Source organism: Chaetura pelagica, unplaced genomic scaffold (assembly GCF_000747805.2).
Source record: "Chaetura pelagica isolate M959 unplaced genomic scaffold, ChaPel_1.0 scaffold517, whole genome shotgun sequence".
Taxonomy (NCBI): domain Eukaryota; kingdom Metazoa; phylum Chordata; class Aves; order Apodiformes; family Apodidae; genus Chaetura; species Chaetura pelagica.
In genome coordinates, this window is record NW_009953992.1 from 859,877 (window position 1) to 882,084 (window position 22,208).

Genomic DNA, 22,208 nt, shown 5'->3' on the forward strand with positions numbered 1-22,208 from the left:
GAGCCTGTTTAAAATGTGTTTGTGAAGCCCCTCTTTTGACTTGTTGTTGGGTTGGTAGTTGCTGGCAAGTGAGCTAGCAGGGGTTCATGCAGCCTCTGCTTCCTTGGCATAGTTGGTGACTCTCCCATGCTTTCACTACTTGCCATTGCCTTTCACATAACGTATTAATGGTACTGAGAGACAGTTATGGTCAAAAAAGGGGGGTGAAACGGGGACAGTGTCTCCTGCAGGGTATTTCACAAGTGTGACACGGGTGGGCATCAGGTAGTGGGTGAAAGAGCATCCCTAGGCATTGAAATACAGTGTCTGCATGGCCATAGTGGTTACTTTTATTCAGCTTGTCTCAAAAGAGTACTATAGAGCATAAACTCCTTATAAATACTTCAAACATCCTTTGCTTAGAAGGGCCACATAGGCTCAAAGGCTCATGGTGAAATGGTTTCCTGTAAGGAGGTGCCAGCCCTGAGTCTGTACTCAGTAGGTCAGACATGGGAAATGTGCCACTTTAGCCGTGCAGAAGGCTGGTGTGTATGATTTGCTGTACCCTTCTGTACAGACACTGCCTATTCCTCCCTTCCAGGTTTTGGGTATGTGGTGCATCTGTGTTATGAGAAACTTGCTGTGTTGCAAAGGAACATTTTGGAAGAAAACAAAAACAAAAAAAATCACGGCTGTATATCTGGAGAGTTCATCACCAGTGAGCACTGGGTGGTAAATGGTAAAGCTGAGGAGTTTTCCAGCAAGCCTGACCCCTGCTAACAGCTTATTACAGCCTCTTCTGACCTTGGTGAACCTGCAGATAGGCAAGGTAAAAATCTGCAGTGGTCTTTATGAGGTCATATTTTAGAGTATGTTGAAAGGAGGATTTGAACAAAGGTGAGTTCAACAATTTCTGGAAGTATAAAGCAAACAATGTTGTCTTGTCTTGCCTTTTTTTTAGGTGAGACTCTTATCCGTAGAGTAAAACTTGTAGCAACTTGTTGATGCTAAAATATCTCTTTCCTTACCTCCTCTGAAGTTAGAGTTCAGTTTGAATTATTTTTCAGAGATCCTGCCTTTTTTTGGTGTATTTTAGAGTTCAGATGTTCATTGTGGTTATGTTTGTTAATGGTGAAGTGGTTTTAGTTTATAATACAGAAGTTATGATCTGATTGGACATTTAATTGAAAGATTATACAAAATTGCATAGGTAACGGAAGTAGACTTAATGTCTTGCCACAAAACAAAATTATTCTGTGTTTCGTGATGCTCAGATTTGGGTTTTAGAAATTTTAAATTGGGTTATGCCAGGTGAGTGGAAGTCTGAGATGGTTTTTAAACAGTAGCCTTCCCATTGCAGAAGTGATTGAAATAATTAGTATGAAAGTATTTATGTGAAGTTTTTTTGCATAATGAGAAGGGAGTGAATTATTGGGGGAGAGATAGTAATGATTCTGCTCATAAAGACTATGCTCAAGAGAATAATTTCATTAAATAATCCAGCAGATCAGCAAATCCTTCAGATGCCTTTTTCAGTACAGTTATATAGTTTATATTCTTCTGGGAGGAATTCAGCTCCTCTTCCTTGCCTCCTCCCTCCGACTTGATATTTTGCTAAATCAATTTGCAGAGCCTGCAAACAATGCCTTCCAAAGCATTAAGGATCTGATATATTTGGTGAAGACCTTTTCTGTTTATACCCTAAATATGCTGTCAACTGATGATTTGGCTGGAGTGTTGCTTGTCCCCTTAAATCTCTTGCAAATTTGCTCCAGTGCTGAGCCCAGGTTCTTGAGCTTGTCTTAGGAGCTATTTCCTTTTATCTTAAAAATGGTTTGCTGTGCTCTGCTTTCTATTTTGCCTAACAATAGGATGACCTCACTTGGACCCCTCTGGTTAGTACAGTGGCAAGCCTCCATAACTTCTGGTAATTGGATTGGTATCAGAGGCCATCTGTGTTAGTGATTCTCAAAGAGGAAAAATAATCTATTATCAAAGACACGTTTCTCTGAAATTAAGCTTGAGGGAACAGAAAGAAAAGGGGGAAATGAATATTAATTGATTAAAGTTGAAACAGATGGGACCTGGATTTGTTTTTTTGATGACAAATGAAGAGGTAAGATGTGATGAGTTCAGCAAATTGCTCTTGAACTCCTTCAGCTATATTAAGCAAATTTAATTCTCTGAATTTTGTACCCTGTAAATATTCTTCTTGTAGAATGATGCTGGTAGTTCCTTATCTGAGCCCAGTTGTGTGAAGTGATTGAATGCCTGGTTTTCCTGTAGAGAATACAGGGTATCCACCCCTAAATACAATGCTTACTCTTGGAGCACTGATTCCCTCCTTCCCACTTTAAAGAGTTTAGAATTATAATTATTAATTTGAGCTGAAAAGAAAAACAGAGCAGCCCTTCAGAAAGACTAGTCCACCATTGGGTCATTTGATTTTCCTAATGAATTTAAAAACTCTGCATCTTGTGAAACTTTCAATTTGGATCAAAGTTGGTAAAACCTCATTAACACAGTAATTTAATTTTTTTAAATAAAATTGAATATTTTTTTGCTAATATTTCTCATACTGAGGAGTCTGTTCTCCAACAGTCTGAGGAATGCTTAAGTTTGGGGTGGAACCAGGATGAAAGACAATTTTTTGAATGTGTATTTTAAAAACCACTTCAATCACAAAGTACTTTTCTAAGTGATGCTGAAACTAGAGCATGGTTCCAAAGAGCAGCTGTGTTGCATAGATGAATTTCCTGTGTCTTTCCATTACAAAACTGAGTGTCTTGGAATGGGGATTATTCTAACACCAACTGCATATAATAGTAGAAGACTAGGATGTTTTGTGAGTAATAGTTCGCTTCATATTCAAATGTGCTAAAACATGCAACACTAGATGGTCTCTCAGTTGGGGGAAAGACTTTTCTCTGTAAGAGTCTGTTTAAAAGAGAGGTTTATGTCAAAGGGCTCAAACGAGAAACAAGAGGATTTTATTTCTAAAAGATCCTGCAAGAGGACTATAGCACAATAAACCAACATACACTTGCATAACTTTTCAGTCTCCTGAGGTTTTCCTGATGGGACATCTGATGAACCATATTTTGCAGTCTACCTTCATCAGATGTGTTTTCAGGTATACATAGTATTTATAATTGCATACAAAGTGGTACCTAAAGTACTTATATTTTCATTTTGCCTCTCTGCATTTGTTCATGATTAAAGCATTTGGTACATGGTGCATGTGTAAAAGATTTGAGGAGAAATTCAACAGAACTTTGAAATCACTCAAAAGCTTCATGAGTGTAGAAGGTTGTCTATAACAATGTCTGGAAATTAATTTAAGACATTGTCCTGTTATTAATGGTCATAATTGAGATAGGCAGCTATAAATCACTGCAGAGGTGGCAAAGTTAACTGTATATTTAAGGTGTTACAGTGTAAGTGTGCTTAGATGTGGGTATTTCAAAGAAGTGCTGCCTTTTGGTCTGAGTAGGTTCCCCATACGAGTGGCCTGTGAGAAGCTTCAGCCACAGTTGGGTCTTCATGACCTTTTCTTTCAGTGTTAAGTTCAAAGCCTTTATGCTGTCATTCTTATTTTGATTTCTTTCTTTTTCCCCTCTGTCTTTCAAAGGGGCAAAAAATGAAGACCTGTCATAGAGTGGCATAAGTTTTTAACCTCATCAATCCAATTATGTTATTGAAACTGTTTCTTAAAAAAACTGATTTCAGCAAGTTTAAAACCATCTACGACCTTCAAAATGTAATTTATGAGAGTGCACTGAATTTAAACTGGGAAAATGGGGTCAGGCTGCACAGCAGCATTCATGTCATTACTCTGATGTCCTTTCATAAGCTGTGCCACCTAGGCTTGACTGTATCCTTGGAACAAGTTGCATTGCTTCAGTTTTAAATCCTATTTTGTGTAATTTCTCAGAGGCTTCTGGTAGTACTGCATCCATACAGATTTTACCTCAATTTTGATGGCTTGTCTTTAAGACAAAACTCCTTATTATTGTATTTCTCTTGAAGAAGATTTTTGCCGTTTTCTCTTTTGGGAAGGAATGCCTCACATTACAGTCATTGTGCAAATTAGGAGCTATCTCCAGGAAAAAGTTAATATCATCACAGAAATCTGTGTGTTCAGAGCAAAAGACACAGCTTCCTAATCAGATGAGCCCTGGCACTAAAGCAAAAATCTGTCTTATGGGCAGGCAGTCTGGGTCTTGAGGAACCAGTGATGTGTTTGATCTGTGTACCTACCTGCTAGCCAAGCTAAGACTGTCCCAATTACTTTCAAGTCTGTCTTAAAATAATGTGTTGAGGAGAAATGCTGGACTATGGGCTATAAATGGCACTGTAGCACCTGTGATTTGGAGTTAATCTTGATGTATAGATATATAGGAGAAGAAATCTCACCACTTGCAACTTCAGAGGAGTTTCTATTAAATTATTGTGCGGCCTGCTCTGGTGGATGTGGGCGGGCTTGGCACTGGTGACTGGATGAAAATTTTCAGTGGTGATAGTCCTGCTCTCCAGGCACACTCTGCTCCACACTTCTTTGGAATCCCCTTTGGAAAAACCACACTCCAGGAGCAAAAATAGGAAGTGTACTTTGGAAGAGAAGAGCAGACAAAAATGTCATCATCTTAATCCAATATTTGTTTTGGGGAGAAAGTGACAGGGTGGTCTCTGTCATTCCTAGAGGAAGTCAGAAATATTCCCCAGGGGCAGGTATACATTGGTGTGGTAGGACAGTTTAGTGCTGTTAGCTTGGGGACCCTCTGACTCTAGAACTTCTCATTAGCATATGATAATGGCATTGTGCAAATTCAAGGTCTTCAGTAGGTACAGCTCTATGCAGGAACATGACATAACCCTGATTTAAGCATCTCGAGATACTGGATTTCTGTTGTCAATGTGGACAGCAAAAAACATATCATTTCCTCAAAAGGAAAAAGCTTTAAATCGTATTACTCATTTTTTTAAAAGCAAATAGCCTTGTTGCTCACAGTGTTGCCTTTGCTTGTTTAAAACTAAGTAAGTTCAAGTGTGGATTATTTCTTTTGACTTCCTCTATTACATATAGTGGATTTTAACTCCTTTAGGCTGGAAACCCAGTTCTCCTCCAGCTTTGCAGCACCACATAACAGTAGGAGATTCAAATGTGATTTACTTTTTTTTAAATGTATTGTTTTTAATGGAAACAGAAGAGGTTGGTCAGATTGTGTGATTTCATTGGCTGCTTTCTCAGAGGTGGGAGATGGTTTTGGGGGTTTCTTGTTCTGTTTGAGAAAGAGAGGTTAGGTCTCACAGTGTCTTAAAGATAATTGAGCTGTCCTTCCTGAGCCCTTTTCCTTCTCTGGTATTTCTTTCTGAAATGACAGCAGCTAAACCAGTGTTTAATGCTCTAGGGATCCTCTATTGTTCTTTCTAATGTCATTATAATTTAGGTCCTATTTCTGTCTCTTCTAATGCTCCCAAGCATTTTGTTTACTTTAGCTCAGTACCCATTATGCTGCAGTAGCTATCTATACTGCCTCCTCTGAGGGGAAAATAGCTAAAAAGCTGACAAATTCTGAATCTCTATTTGCATATATGAATGCCTTATTTGTCCCAATGTGCAGTTTTATCCAAACGGAATTAATTTCCCAAGCTATTGCTCAGGTGCTAAATGTGTTTAAATGCTCACAGAGCTGCTCACAATCTTCTGTGGCTGTTGATAACTGTAGCTGAACTGTGTGGAGTCGTTAGACTTTCACACTTGACACTTCTTATTCCAGGCTACTCCACTGTCTCCAGTACTGACACCTACACCTCCTTCATCCAAGAGCAGTAAATCATCTGGGCCAGCTCATCTGATCTCTTATCTCTTAGTCTTCTATTGTATTTACAAGTAAACCTGTCATATTAATTGTTTTTCCCCCATAGTTTCTAAAGCTTGGATTATTATCTCATGGCTGCACTTCTGCCTAGTAAGATCTGTTGGCTCATTCATATGCTTTGTGGAGGTCAGTGAGTGTCAAAGCTGTGCTGGCTATTTCCGGACTCCATTCAACTTTACCAGCTCAACTTAATGACTTCTAAATGCCGATTTATAGGAAATTTCTGGAAAGGTCAGCTCAGTAACAGTGACAATGACAAGCAGGAAGCTGGATATGAGTAGGAGAGGGAGAGAGCTTTACCAGGCACCTGTTGACATGTATGGGCTGTCCACCTCTGGATTGCTGTCTGCATCTTGGAATGCATTTACTTGTTGACTTTGGCCCATTGTCCCACAGCTGGCTTCAGTCAGAGACAAAATGGTTGGACTAGATGACCCTGTGTGGTTGTAGAGGAAACTGTAAAACAGCAAGGTTTTTTCCTGTAAGAGATGTTACAGGAAATTGTTGAAACCATCTTGTTTACTTGACATCTTTTGAAATTTGATATTAACGTAGCCTTGTTTTTAAGTCTTACTCTAAGGGATGCATAATTGCTGTGCTGTTTAAATAGAAGCTCTGAAAGCTCTTTTGTTGGTAGTATGTAGTGCTCTTGGTTTCTTTTAAAAATCTTATATTTCTTGAGTATTTCCATGATTGATTAAAGAAAAATATTTTTAACCCCATTTTGGCTGAACTTTGTCTTCTGAAAATAATCACTAGTACAGTAACTGTGAGTTAAGAATCTAAATAAACTGTTACATGTCTTTAACAAAACTGCTTATCCTATTCCAAGGTATGTGCTGCATTTACATTAAAGAAATTTGGTAGAGTCATTTAAAGTCTTGCAGCAACATCCTCATTTTGCATCACTTCACATGCGGCTATGGGAATCTGAGTAATTCCCACCGGAATATTTGCGTGCGGTGGTGTGTTACTGTCTCTGTTGTACGACCTTCTGGTGAGGTGCAATGCTCTTCAATGGCCAATGTTGTGTTTCTTGAAGAAAGGCAATGACCCTTCCCCCTTGAAGGCACACAGAAGCTCTGGTGGGCTCTCTTATTGCCAGCTGTCCTTGAATGAGGGCCCTGTGCACATCAAAATGTCCCAATTCATTGGGACATATGTGCATCATCCATATGTGCATCATCCATAGATGCAATTGAACAAAGAAGCTGATAAATACAGGATCAATTCCTCTTTTCAATAGTGCTCTTACGTGCTTTTCAAGTTCTTGAAGGTTGAAAGAGAAGAAAATCACTTGAAAGATGGCAGAGATGAAATTTCTCACAATAGCCAAAAAACCTGGGTTTCTGAGACGACTGTTTATTCTTTGGTTTAAGGAAAGCAAGGACATGCAGGGAGTTTGGAAAGTAAAATGCTGTGTGTTGGAGCTCAATGATAGAGTACTGAGGTGTATGAATATCTGAAGAAACAGAGGTTCTGGAGACGAGTATATGTGATTGCTGAAGGACATTTGAAGTGGACATTTAGAAAGTGATATCCTGACATACAGATGGACAAATGCAGAGAGGGAAGTGATTGCAGCTTCTGTGAAGACTTATAAATGGTAAAGAATAAATATGCAAAAGCATGAGCAAAATACTTAACTGCCTCCTTTCCCTTACAGCCAACAAGCTCAGAAAGCAATCAAGGTATAATCAAAACAAGTAATCACATCTAATTATGCTCTTTTTGCCTGTTAAAAAAGGGTAAGAGAGATTTTTGAAAGTAAGATCCCCCAAAAATACTGGGAGGGAAAATTGTGGAGTGGAGGAGGTAAGAGTACTTGAGGATTGATCGATGTGATGACAGAGGTGGAAAAGTTTGGAGAGTAGAAGGTTATATGAGAGAACATGGCACAGAGCTGGAGGTTTGAAAGAGGATATATAGGAGTGTGTGGATCTAGCACCTGACAGAGGGGAGGAGAAGGAGGAAGACAAGATAGGACTGCTTAGGTTTTGGGCTTGCTGTTAGATGGGAGCAGAAGGAAACTGAAGTGCAGGTTTAGCAAGCACAGGCAGCAGAACTCTCTGCAGGGCTTGCAGTTCATGACAGGTAATTAACAGCAGGTATGTGGTTAAAATAATAAGTATCTTGCATGTGGCTGGATTAGTAGACTCTCAAATACATCTGGCCGCTTTGAGGCTTCCGCACAAAACTGGGCTGACATAGGGGAGAGGACTAAACCAAACAGTTGTGTGATTGAATATGTGAGGTTTTTTCATGTCTTAAAGCCTCCTCATGTACTTGGCTTATGGGTTAAAAATTTGTTGACTTAAGTGTGTAGCAGAATATGATAGCTGATAACAGGACCTTGTAAACAAGGAACCAATAAACAGGAAACTTTCTATTCGCTGGGCTTTTCTAGAAAAGAGATCTCAATTCTTTGTTAACTAGCTTAACTTATAAGATATGCAGAGGACTCTGGTCTCTGGAGATGGTAGAAAGGGACTCTTTCCTCTCGTCAGCAGTGGCTGGAGGATAAAAGCCATACTTGGAGTGTCACTGCTTTGTTGGAGTTTAGTAACAGGTGGCACTGGTGGCAGAAGAGGTGTCTGAGATTAAGAGGAGAAGCAGTTACTGAGCATTCCAGGGGTGTGAAGGATGGCAGGCTGCACCAAACCCTTCATCTGCATGTTAAAGGATGCACATTAGCTTTTGGAGGACTTCAATGCTCTTGTCCCCCTACTACCAGCAACTGCTTGGGCAGGAGAGTGTGTAGCTGTGTGCCCTGCTCAGCAATGTGAAAGGGAATGGAGTAAGTCCAACTAGCAGCAGCAGTGGAGGGCTTGGGTTTTGCTCTCTGTAATAGAAGGTAAACCTTGTAGTGTCAGGCTGTTGATCTCTGCTCTCTCCACAGGGATCCATCCATCTAGGAACATGGTTGTTGGGAGCAGCATTAGAAAGGGGACTTCAGGTAGCTCCTTAAGGATTCTTCTTGCTGGGTTTCTTGATCAAGATCTGCTATAAGAAGTAATTACAGGTAGTTTAAAAGCAAACTGTTTCAGGGTGTTAAGTGGAAAATTTTAATTCCAAGGAAACAGATTACAACAAGACACCTCTAAACCTTTGGAACTTTCTCTGTTTTTACTTAGTCTGTAACTCAGAGTGCAAGCATACAATAACTCTAATACTTGTCAGCCTGGCTATTGGTAAGCTGTCCTAACTTCAAGAGCTGGGGCTATTATTAAAGCTTCTGGCACAGTAATCTATAATAACACAGTCTTCAACTTGACATAGAAGTAGCTGACTGTAACATCTGCAGAGTGTCTGTGTGCCTGTGTGTGTATATTTGTGTGTGCCTGTTAATTCTGAAATGTCATTGCATTGAACTGTTTTAGGAGAGCTAATAAAAAACCCTATAATTACTCCAGGATGAATTTAACACCACTTTTGATGCATGATGACTAAGAGACAAGTAGAAACACTCGTTTACTAGAAAGGTAGACTTTGTTTTGACAAGTTTGATGTATTTGTTTAACAAAATTTAAATAACTCTCTTAGAAGCTGCAGCATATAAATTCTACTTGAGAAAATGTAATTTGCTTCAATAAAATAAGTTCATTCACATAGTTTTGGACACTTACACTGCCATAATTCAAGTTAGTTTTTAAGCCTTCAGATGTTGAAACAGTTACCTTTTTTTTCCTCCAAGGAGCTTGCAGAGGGTCTTTTGACAGAATAGTTGCTGGTATTGGAGAGAGACTCAAACCTATGGTGCTGTCTGCCTGCTCTAGCAGGAAGCAGGGGTGGGTGAGGTAAGGATTGACTTGGGTAGATATGGATGTTTGGGCTTTCACTTGAGCATTTAGAGTTAGTATCATCTTCAAAGGATTGATCATCTTGGGAAAGATGGACAGATCTGGACCCAGAAATTCAGTTCTTCTAATGGTGCTCAGTGAACCACTTTAACCGAGTTATTTTTTTAAGGGTACTACACAGCACAAGTGTAGTACCCTTACACTCCTGAGGAGGGTTGGGGGTGCTGTGTGGCAGTAGTTGCAGCTGGAGACTGAGGGTCCTTTTGGGAGCTGGGCAGTGGTGTGTCCCTCCTGCTCGGCAGTCAGCGGCAGAGCAGCGAGCTGGGTGCCTTCCAGGCTCCCTACTTTTAGCTATTTCTCTTATTTGCTGCCGTTTGTGACTGCAGCTCTCTCCTGGTCAAAGCCCAATTCCTTACCCTGAGGGCAGCAGCATTCATTTAGCTTCCCAGAAGCACAAGCAAAGAGTTGTGTGCCTGAGTGTGCTTTTTCTTCCTCCTTGCAGTTCATGTGGGTTGCTCCTATGAGAATCTTCTAACTTGTTGAGTACTTGGGTGGGAGCTGGAAAAAACCTGAAATTTCAAAGTATTTGAGATTTACAAGGAAAGCCCACGGTTTGTTTTTTTTACACTGCATTGTCACCAAGATCTTCCTGAGTTTTCAGTTTAAGAAAACCTGATTGGCTCCTCTGTACTGAGTGAGCCCAATGAATGTGATCCTTCAAGAGAAATGGCTCTGACCAGGGGGAAATGGAGAGGTTTCTGGGATATCATCCAGTACTTATCTTGCAGTAACATAAATGAGGCCCATCTTTTAATGTGTCCTTTTATATCAAAATATATTTTCACTATTACCCAGCAAAATGGCCTGCACCTTGATGTATAATTCAAGCTTTATGCATATAGTTTGTAAACACAAAAGAAGAGGAAGAACTCAATTCTTCTGACTAACTGCTTAACATAAAAACATTAAAATAAACATAACCTATTAATGCTACTTTTAAAATGAAGTCTTCTGGCACTGATACAAGGGATTTTAGGGTATCTTCCCCCTCCCATCTTTTTATAGCCACTATCTGTGAAGTAGGAACTTCACATGTGCAGTGTGCTGCAGCCCAGACTTACAAACTTCTTTTGATTAAGCACTTAAAGCCTTCTGTGAGAACAGTATTTTATAGGTTAGGTCCATGCAGAGGAGTTGGGACACTGAATATCTATCTATATGATGCATTGAAAACTTGGATTTATAGACAGGAATAAATTGGCTATTCTGTTTTTACCCACTCATGATTAAGAGATTGTAATACTGTTATTCCATCTGATTCCTGTAATACTTTTAAAAAAATATATCAAAGCAATCCCAGACAGTTGTGGGAACAGGGAACAAAAGTCCATCTCTGTCCCTACGTCAATTATCCTATAAAAGCTTTTGACATTTCTCTATACAAACCTACTACATTTACTGGCAATCTCCTACTTTCTGTGGAAGTTACCAGCATGCTGCATCAGGTGTTAATACACTACATTTATATCAAATTCTGCTGCCAGGGGCATTGGAAAAATACTTTGAAGGTGTCACCTACTGGGAATCGGGTTGTATGCCTGTTGGCTACAATTGCTGTATAGGGATGGAAAATAAGAAAATGTTATTGAGGGAGTGTAGGAAAATGCCAGTTACTTTATTTTGGCTTACAAAGTATTGAAATAAACTTAGGCATTTCTGCATTGAAGCACAAATGTCTCTCTAATTGCATCTTTCACACCTATGTATAGGGTCAGCTGAAGTGCTGTCACTGAAATTTCAAATTCAGCTAATGCAGAGGCAAGTAGCTCACTGTTACCAAGGCTCTACTTTGGCTTTGAAATACCTCACTGTGACATCTCATGGAAAAAGGGTCATTTTGGTGAGAAAGGCACAGAAAAGAATAGATCTAAAGAGTAGGGAGAGGAAATAATAAAAACTATTACTCCCTATAATGATACAGGCAAGGAGGAATGTATGAATTATTTGAACATAGACACAGGATATGCTGAGGAGTTTTAACTTGCAGATTAAAACCTTTTCAGGTCTTCATATAAATTGCCATCAGATTTTTCTGTAAGTCCTTGTGTGTTTGTTTTCTAAAAATGTTTTGTTCAAGAAAAACTGAAGACCTTCATATGCGCAGAATAGGAGGAGCCACAAAGGCAGCATTAATGTTACTCTGTTTTTAATGTGTGTATATGTAGAATAGATCCATAAGAATAGATCCAGCAGCTGTGAAAGAGGAATGGAGTTGTGAACATGTTTGAACTTGGAACCTGGTGTCAAAATATTTATGAATATTTCTGTTTGCAGTGCTCAAGCAGTGTTAGTGGAATCAAAATTGTAGTAGTGTTCTGGTTTTCAGAACATACAAAATTGGAAAAAGAGTTGTATTTGCACTGTAAATTATTCACTCTGATCCCAGTTCAGCAAAATATTTGCTTATGCTTAAAGTAATCTTCATTAAAGCATTTAAAACAGATATTTGACATCAGTAATCAGAGTTATTCACACTTGCTGCTCAATTAGAGCTGTGAAGAGCTTCTGTGGCTTTAATTTGAAAGTGAAGTCTTCTCTCACTGGCTTCTCTTGGTTCCAAGTAGGTGCTCTGTGGAGAAGGGCTGAGCAGCCACCTGGTAAGCACAGAGATGGGGCATGGAAGATTGTGGGGTGACATTTAGCCCTCCTGGAGGCCCCAAACTAGCTGGGGTAGTCGCTGAGCTTGAGAGCTGGCAGTATTTTTTTTGGTTAAGCCTCAAGTAAGAGTGCTTTCCAGGTGATGTGCTCCTCCAGTGATTTGGGCTCAGGACCCAGGCTAATCAGAAGTAAAATCCCTCTGAGATACTTGGTATGTATGTCAGGTCCCAGCACCGAGTTCTGCTGTACCTGTCCCATCTCCTGGCTGGTGTCAGTGCCACCATGACATGTTCTGGTTGGCTTGTGTGGCACCAGGAACAGCTAAAACCAGATGTGTGGGCACTCTTCTGTGCCCAGCTGCACTAGGACATATGTTAAAGCAGATGTAGCTGCCTGTCATATGAAGTGACATTAGTTAAGAATGGCATTGAGACAAACCAGGGGTGGATTTTTTTTTTTTTTCTGTTCTTGTGTTGAAATAATATTTTGGAAGGTTTCTTTAATGTTGACAGTTGAGCATAATTGTTTCAGTAACAACAATAAAGCATTTGGGACTTTCAGTTTAATTGACCATAACCTTAACGAAGCCAGGAACACTGTCAGGCTGTAAAGCAAATTCATCTACATTTTAGTTTCTGTAAGAGACTTCCGTTCTATTTTGACTGACGTTTTGGATTTATTATAGTTCTCTCAGAATAAGCATTTGCACTTCAGAGACTCCTTGATTTTGTGTCTTCAATCTTTAAAGAGTTCATCATATCAGTAATAATATGGAGGAGCCTCATAATAAAACTGTCCACTATAATTTTTCCTGTGTTTAAACAATTCAATACCTAAAAAAAAATAGCTTATTTTGTGCTTTGATGTTCAATCACAATTGTAACATAAAAAGAGCAATGTCATGAAGCACAATGTGTAGCTTCTGATGCTTGAAGGAGTTCTGCCTGGTTCTGTAAATTAATAGCATACATATAAATGAGAATTCAGTAGTTTTCATAGATGCTGTATTATTCATCCAACAATGGCAGTTTCACAGGAGCTATTTTTTTTGACATCTATATTAAATGGCAAATATTTGTTTATATGTCTACTGAATTAATATGTACATAATGATTTCTTTTTAAGGAAGTTCCTTCTCCTGTTGCAGGGGGTTTGAGGTCCTGATAAAGTGTTTGCTTCAAAGTTGTGTTTAGATTTGCTGTTATTGGTAATAAAACCTTTAAAGAACTTGGTGGGTGCCTGTTGATGTGCTATGGCACTATTATATTCCATGTTTCAATTTAAACCAGGCATGTATTAGGTGAGTTCTACTCTGAATAATCCAACTTCCTCTGGCTTGCTGCAAACTCAGTCCAAAATATATATTTTTTTCTATTAAAATTTGATTAATTTGAGTGTTTAAAAATACCAAAAATCTTAATGTTCTGCTGCAATTTAGGCTCTAGTTTGGAATAAGGAATTTGCTAGAGACAAACATAGACAATGTTTGCAAGGGTTTGGGTATTGGTACACTTGTTCTTCTTTCTCTGTTATCTCCTAACCATGGCAATGACTCTTGTGTTTTTCGTCTCCTTTACTTGTATTTCTCTGAGAGGTGAACTTGTATAAAGAATCAGTTCTATTCTGCACATGGCATGAGTTTGTTTAAGCATGTACCCAATTTCAAAAAACTTCTTAACTTCCGTTTGTGTTTCCATACCTAAAAACAAATTTGTATGGGCATTTAAAAATATTTTTTACCCCAACCATGCATGGCTATTTATTTGGACAACCCTGTGTTTATCTTCCCAGCTTCAAATGGATGCAACATGTTGAGTAGTGTAATAACACCTGATCTTAAAGTACATAAATATTTATAGTTACTGTTATAGGATTGGGCCTTACAATATATTCAAGGTGTTTGGATGTGATCACTCATATTTGATATTTTGAGGTTTTATCCTCACTTTTATTCCCTCTTAAAATTTGTTGAAGTGCCTCTTCTGTAGATACATTCTCTAGATGATGATGTTTTGGCTATTTAGTAGCTACAATGACAAGAAGAGAAGAAATAATAAAAACTACCCAGAAGCAGGCTGAGGAGACATGATTTCTCCTTGGAGTGAGGTAATGGCAGTTTTCTGCCATCAAGCTGTGAACACCCAGCAATGGGCGGCTGCCTCTGCTTCTCTGGGAGAACATGTGCCTATTTTTATTTCTTGGTACGCCTATAGAGTCAAACAGGGAACACTCTGGAGATAGCAGTATTGAACCTTTTTTACATATTTTTTTTTAATGCAGCCGTGCCAGGAAGCAAAATTTCCTTAAACTTTAACTCTTTTTCCTTTCAAGTTTGTTTGTGTTTTTTTGTGCTTGAGTGTATAACTTCTCATTGCCCTTGGTAACATGAAACTTGAAAATTCTGCTGTCACAACATTAGAATATTTTCCAGGAAAATACTGAGTCTTGTAGACATATGTTCTTACTTTACACATTCTCCTTCCATCATATATTCATTATTTTCCTTTGCCCTGTCAGACTGTGAATCTAGAGTTTAACATGGTATTTCTTACATGTTGTCTACCTTTGGGGACTTTGTAGTAACTTGTGGTTTATTGTGAGCTATTTCTGAGTTAGCAGAATCTGTTTGACTTAAACTTGTTGCTTTTTATACTTCATAACTATTTTTTTTCTGGTACAAATTAGAGGAAAAAGGATGGACAATTTTTTTTTTTTTCTAGTTGAATATAGAGATGCTTATTCTTAGAGCAGCAGTGTTGCTATCCTTATAGTTTACTTGACATTTCATCAAAATCAGAAATAAATCTGCCAAGAGTCTGACCTAAAAACTCTCCAGAGTAGACACAACTCAAATGTGTCACCTGAGCTCTGAATAACTTTCTAAAATAGAACATCATGATTGGAAATCTGGAGTTTTTTTCCAAGGTTGTAAAATGAAATAGAGGCCTCTGAGGTGTGTATGTGCATTTCTTTTTAGGTCTTATAATACATGTAAACTGTACACAGATGTGATTTTTCTTAGACTGACCTGAAGAAACTAAGATGGTCTCCCAAACCACTTTTGTTTCTGTTGTGGAGGTGTAAAAGGTTGGAAGCACTTGGCAGAAAATGCCACCGAATGTAATAAGTGCTTAAACTGAAAAAGTGAGAGAACCCAGTTCTTGCAGGATCACCTTTTAATGGGAGAGGGGAAAAAATGGTGAAATAGACTTCCAGGGAACTTCCAGGATAATAAAGCTTTGATAATGTCATTGGGTTTATCTGAATCATTTGGACAATGTGGAGACACTCGGCCCTTTTTTAAAAGTAGTCAACTAGAATATATTATAAAGCAAGTAATTTCTGTTCTTTGAAGATGCTGTTTAGTACCCTGAATGGCTTCTGAATTGGATTAGTGAAAATATAGGTGACAATAGTCAGATGAGCATTTTGGAAAGTAGAAGGGAAGAAAAAGCTACTTTTAAGCAACACTGGCAAAGTGGTGGGTTCCTTGAGGAAGGGATATATTTTATTTTTTCCTCTAGAAAGAGATTATCTCTTTCCCATGGGTAACATACTTGCCAAGGTATTGGTATCATACTTGATGAGCTTGAAGCTTGCTTTTCATAGCAAGCTTTTAAATAGTTGTTTCTTACAGTTAGTGAGATTTTTGTTAACAATTCTGGTCTTCTCACGTGTACAGGTAGGATAGGACTCTAGGAAGGGCCTGAAATTGTCATTTGATCTGTCTCTGCTGGAGTTAGGGGCAGAAACTTGTAGAAGTGCCAGTGAAAGAGGAGAGAGGAAGAAGGTGGATGCTTCTGTATGCTTCATATAGGTAGTGTTGCACAGCTTTCATTAATTAATTCTTGTAACTTGAGCAATTTTTGTCCAGCTGCATGTTTGTCTAGCTGAAATGAAAATGAACAGCCTCATGAAATTTGTGCTGCTGCTACAATTAGACACAAGCTGCCTCCTTGCTTGATGTCTAATATTAAAGTTCTGGCAGAGGTTGCTGCCTATTGTAGCTAACTGCCTGCAGTGACCTGGATGGAAAGAGTCCTAATTCTCTTTCTTGGAGCGATATAAGAGCTTTAGAGAACCTTCTGTTGTTGTTAGCTCTAAATATGCCCTAGGAGTTGATCCAGACCTGGCCTGGCCAGTTTCTTCCAGCTTTTTTGGTGCCTCTCTGATATTGTCACTTCTCCCAGGTGCTTAAAGCATAAGGCTAAAACAGGAGATTGGAAAAACAGTTCTTCCTCCAAACTCTTTCTTAATGCAGTTTTAGTATATATTTTTTAAGAGGACCAGTTTATATTGTAGCACTGTTTCCTTCATATTAACCAAAATGTTCTGCAAAGTGCTATGGTTTGGAATCAGTTCAGATCTTAGGGGAATTCTTGGCTGGTCAAGCACTTACTGAAACTATCACCTATTTCTCTTGGTGGAAATTCGACTTCATTTTGGCTTGGATAACTCTTGAGAGTGATCCGATTTTATTCCCTGAGCTGACAGACATTTCTGTGTGTGGTGTGAATTAGATGAATACAGCTGTGTATTCTACAAGCTGGGTTTGTGGAAGGAGATTGATAGCACATCTTCAACAATGTCTCACTGATGGAGGATCAGATGGTGTTAATGCTGAGGCTGTTAAAAGGGGGGCAATAGACTGTTTGACATGGAATGAAGTACAGCAGTTTTGTATCCAAACAAAGGAAGTTATAAACAGAAAGTGGCAATGAAATCTGAGTCAAGTGCTTTTCTTGGGAAAATTAACAGTGCTTAAACCCTTTTTATACAATAGCTTGTTCTTACACTGCTGGAAGTCAGTCTCCATTTCATGCTTTTGTTGCTAGGAAGTCCATTGTATTTCTCACAATGTTTTTAAATATGAAGGCATATTTTAAAGTAATTCCTTTCTGGGCTACAGAATTACGCTAATTCTCTTTCTTGGAGTGATATAAGAGCTTTAGAGAACCTTCTGTTGTTGTTAGCTCTAAATATGCCCTAGGAGTTGATCCAGACCTGGCCTGGCCAGTTTCTTCCAGCTTTTTTTGTGCCTCTCTGATATTGTCACTTCTCCCAGGTGCTTAAAGCATAAGGCTAAAACAGGAATAACTTAAAGACTTTATTTGATGGGAATTAGGCCTGATTTAAGCAAGAAACCTGCATTTTCATTACTTGGAGGCCTCTTCATGCATGGTTATATAGTTGAGTACTTATATATTGATGATCAACCTAGCTTGTCTTAACAGAAACAACATTGCACTGTTACAGATCATAGGTGCCATATGTCTTTCCATAGTTGCCTGTGAAATAGCTTGTAATGACTCCCCTTTCTGTAGGTCCATTGACTAATGCTTGTATCAAATCTTTCTTTTTCAGATCTACCTTGAGTGAAGTTTGACAAAAAATGTTACAGCAGTTTTGTCTCTGGAAATGGTTAGCTGTAGGGACTGCAGTTGCTACTATCTTGGCAGGTTGTTTGGCCCAGAATGATGAAGGTAAGTTTTTTTGCCGTGGGGGTGTAGCTGTGGGAAGGGTGGGATGAATCTGTGGTTTTGTTTTGATTTTCCTGGAATGATTATTTGAATAAGTGGTTTGATAGTTGGTAGGAAAGAGAGGCTGTAATAACAAAAGGTCTGCTTATGTTTTATGATGTTAAGTATCTGCTGCTGATGATATTTTGCAGAGCTGTTGACTTACCAGACAAGAGAAAATCTTAAGTTAATTCAGCCTTGGACTCTAGCATTAATTTATTTATTTTTCCTCTTGTTCATTGGTCAAATACTTTGCCTTGTTTCATTTGTAAATCAATGGTAACAGCACGCAGAACAGGAGTTTAAGAGAGAGCTGTTAATGGGCTTTATCAGACCAAAAACTTGAGAAAAGCTCCCAGAAGGAAGGTATCCTGGAGAAACAATGCTTCAGAAATTCTGAGATGTGGCATCAGTAGGTCTTGTTCATCCTCACAGCATCTTTGTCAAATTTATATGAGATACCAGAAATGTGTTTTGCCAATGATAAGAATAAAAAATTACAGAACTAGATAACAGATAATGATTTGTTCTTTCAAACAATTTAGAAAGTTGAAGAGCTGAGTTGGATAGACTTACTCTCAAATACTTGTAAGAATAATGAGGGAAATAAATAAAAACCAGTATGATTTCTGAATGTCTGTTTCTCATTATAAGTGTCACTTTTGCCTTCCATATAGGTAGCCTGCAATAGTACATATTTTTTTGCTTATGTCAGATGTCTTCAATCTTACTTGAATTTCGCTTGGGTGTTTTTTTGCTATCAAATAGAAAGTATATTTTTCTTGCTCTATTAATAGTTCTTCAAATGTCCTTTTATTCCCTTCCATCCCCCGGCCTAACCCTACATTGTATTTGATGTCTGTAATACACAAGAAAACTAATTCCATTTTTTCCATGTTTATACACTGTCACAATAGCTGTCATTTTTGACCCTGAAGTGTCTGAGCATATTCCACATACTTGATCTATGCTTGGATACAGTTATCTTGTTTGTTTAATCATTTTATTATAGCAGAGGAGTGGGGGCATTATGCTTTGCAACGTTGGCCTTGGTGATGGTTGTAAAATGTTCTTTGAGCAGCAAGGAGCTTGGTTTGAGGGAGGAGAGGCGGCTGCTGCTCTCTGATATGCTCCCCAGCACAGGAGGAAGTGGATGCCAGAGAGCAAGGGGAATGAGTTGAAGGGAAGGGACAGATGCAGGCTGGTAGGGCTGCACTGGGCTATAGTGGTTCTGGAGTCATGGAAAGAGAGCACTCATGGTAAGCTGAGAGCATGAAGTGATAGTTTTTACTGTGACCTCGATTGTACTCACACTGGCAACATCATAACATTCATCTGAAGAGACAGCCTTGATCAGAATGGCGACATGAATTGCAGCTGAATGCTGATTTCTAGTTCCACTGCAAGAATGCTGAAGTGTGCAAAACATATGCCTCAGAAAGTACAGTAGCAAACAGATATTTCAAAGTAGTCCTTAGGTTTAAATTTTTTTTTCTTTCAACTTTAATTACCAACTCCCATGTTCATTAATGTCAAAAAATAGGCAGATTGTACCTTTTGGTTACAGGTGACTTAGGGGAAGTGAAAGATACTTGTCCACAGTCACATGTAGAGCTCTTATTCATTACTGATAGTGTGACTGAAAATGTATAGCAATGTATTAAAAAGGCTGCAAACATGTAGTAGCAGTTCATGATCTGTGGCTGACAAAACTGTTCTCTGATGGGGTCATGTGGTAGGAGAGAGTCTGCGCAACCTCTTCACTGCTGTGTCAGGAGTTACTGTGAGCAGGTGAAAACAGTATCACTGACAGACAGCAATGGCAGCAGAAAGTTGGCTAATTAGAGTTCTTTTTTTTTTTTTTTTATAAATTGCCTTGCACCAGTTTGAGTTTTTATTTGCTTCTTGTAATTAATACTTTCAATAATTCTGTGTAAACTTGCCAATACAACTTTTATTTGTGTTACTGGGAAATGGAGAATACCTGAAAACACAGAATACTTCCAAGTCAGGTCTAAATATTGTGGATGAATTAGTTAGCAATATATCAACTCCAAATATCCACAACTTTGGAGAATGTATTCAGGCTGTATTGGGGGTTGCAGACTTTCTTTTAATGCATTCATTTACATTCTCAACATTTTCTGTTTTCTGGCTAAACCTGTGCTTCAGCTGAGTTTACAAGTATCCCTGCTAGCATGGCCACCTGATTATGTTCTTCCTGGGTTGATTTTTTGTTGGTGTTTTGTTTTTTGTTTTGTTTTTGTTTTTTTGTTTGTTTGTTTTGTTTTTGTTTTGTGGGGTTGGGGCTTGTTGTGGTTTGGGGCTTTTTTGGTCCTTGCTCATGCCATTTTGTTTAGCACAGATCCCAAACTTGTCTTCAGCATTATTGATTATATTTTTTTATGTAGTCTGAACAGAAGAGCTTCACTTTTGAAAGCCAAAACATATATTTGATGCATATGGCCACAAGTAATTGACTGAGGTAAACATTCAGAAATGCTGTTGCTTGAGGAACACACAGCACCACGATGCAAACTTGAGAATGAACTGATTTTTTTTTTTCTTCCCCTCTGTATTCAGGAAAGGGCAAATTTAGCAAAAGTACTTCTAATATCTTCAAAGTCCTTTGTATAAGTACTGTAATGCTATAATAGAGCAAGCCAGAATGAGGATGAGGTTACTCAACAAATGCCACCCAGTTAATGAGGCCATGCTTATAAAAACAATTACCTTGAAAGACATTTTTTGCAGTGAAATAGAGAACTGTGTTCTGTGTGTACATCATTGCACAGAATTACTTTGGCATGCCTGGGACTGGTAGGGTTGTTCCAATTTGCAATAACAAAATCTGTAATCTACTATATAATGTATAAAAGATGCACTCTTTTAGCAACTGCAATTTAAAAACAACAGAGTAGTTATTTTAACAGCAGAACAATCATGAATACAAACAGGAAAAATCAATTACAGCAGAAATTATAATCTATTTCTTTGCATCTAGAGTGCAAGTGATCTGCTTTCATGGTTGTAGCTGTGCAAATTTAATTTTTGCTCCATTAGTTCATATTTTCTCTATTTCAAATGTTTTTGCTCAACCTCCTGAGTCATCAGATCTTCCCTAGCCGCAACAACTAATGATGCTACAAAGTAGACTTGCAAACTTTATTGAGCACTGCCTTGGAAATGCTTAGGCTGCTTTCTTCCTACACTTATTAGAAAGCTTGCCCAGGATCTCATTTGTTCATTTGGCTTGATGCCATTATCTTGTGGAAATGAGACAGTTTATTCATGGCTAGCTGATAGTGCCCGTGTGATCTTTGAGTTCAGGTCATGTTTCAAATCCTCATGTTTCTGCTGTCCAGCCAAAAGAACATTCAGACAGCAATAATTCCCCCTTTTGTTTTTGCTAAACTAAACAGGTTTCTGTAGACAGCTCTTTCAAAGTAGATTCCCCTTCCCTTCATTATCCCAAAAGTCCTTCTTTGTCCTTCTTTCACCAAAGTTCCTCTTTTGAAAGTGGTTGCTAACACTTGCATTTTGTGTCCAGGTGACATCTTGACAGTTCGTTATGATGCCAGCTGTGTTTTTCTGTCTCTGTTGGAGCTATGTCACTCAGTAAAGTGTATTTTGTGCCGTGGTGGCTCGTGGTTTGTGCTGTGCTATAATATAGCTCTGTCTTTGTCAGCATCTCCAACTGATAAGCACAGGTCTTTAGGGAGTTTTTTCACAGCCATATTTTTGTCAGCCATGTCTAAGCGACATGCAGAGGAATCTCAAGTTTGTGCTCATGTTTGGTTTCCATTTGTGCCACTAATAAATTTGTGTCCTGCATTTCTTGTTCCAAGTTTTTAGTGAGCTGAAATTTCAGTCATATGTTACTGCTGAATTGTAGAGAGCTCTACCATGTTTCAGGACCAAGTACCCATCTGAACTACATCTCCTTCTCATTCATTTTAGCAGCTCTTAAGATTTTTCTACTTTCCAGCTTAATAATTTCCTGTGGGAAGTATGTAAAATCTATTGATGAAATGTGAAAACTGTTTATCTGCTGTGGGTTGATGAGTAATAGGGGTTTTTTTGTTTGGTCGTTTGGCTTTTTTAAAGAAATCTGGGTTTAGGATTTTTGCTGCCCCTAGTTAGCTGCTTTCCAAGCAGGAGGAATGCTGTTACGAATTTTTTCTTCAGTAATTTATCTTAAGTAATAAGAAGAAATGTCAGTTATAGCCTTGCAACGTGTGAAATTAGGTCAGCTACCATCTCTCTTATTTTTCCAGTGCTACTCTATTAAAATTAGAGGCAAACTCTGAGAAGGAAGGTGGAAACCTAAGATCCAATTTCTTTCTTGCATTTTGTTTTTTATTAATCCA

The 22,208-nt window shown here is 38.5% G+C and overlaps 1 protein-coding gene across 1 annotated transcript in view; it reads left to right on the forward strand.

The window, feature by feature from the left end:
• Positions 1-17,711: 17,711 nt before the first annotated feature.
• Positions 17,712-22,208, forward strand: part of PCDH15 (protocadherin-related 15) — a gene marked incomplete at its 3' end in the record, with an annotated part of 234,661 nt that continues 230,164 nt past the window's right edge. Inside the window, exon 1 of the mRNA XM_010002259.1 lies at positions 17,712-17,802. Within this exon, the coding sequence (XP_010000561.1) occupies positions 17,712-17,802 (91 nt within the window). The remainder of the gene's footprint in view (positions 17,803-22,208) is intronic.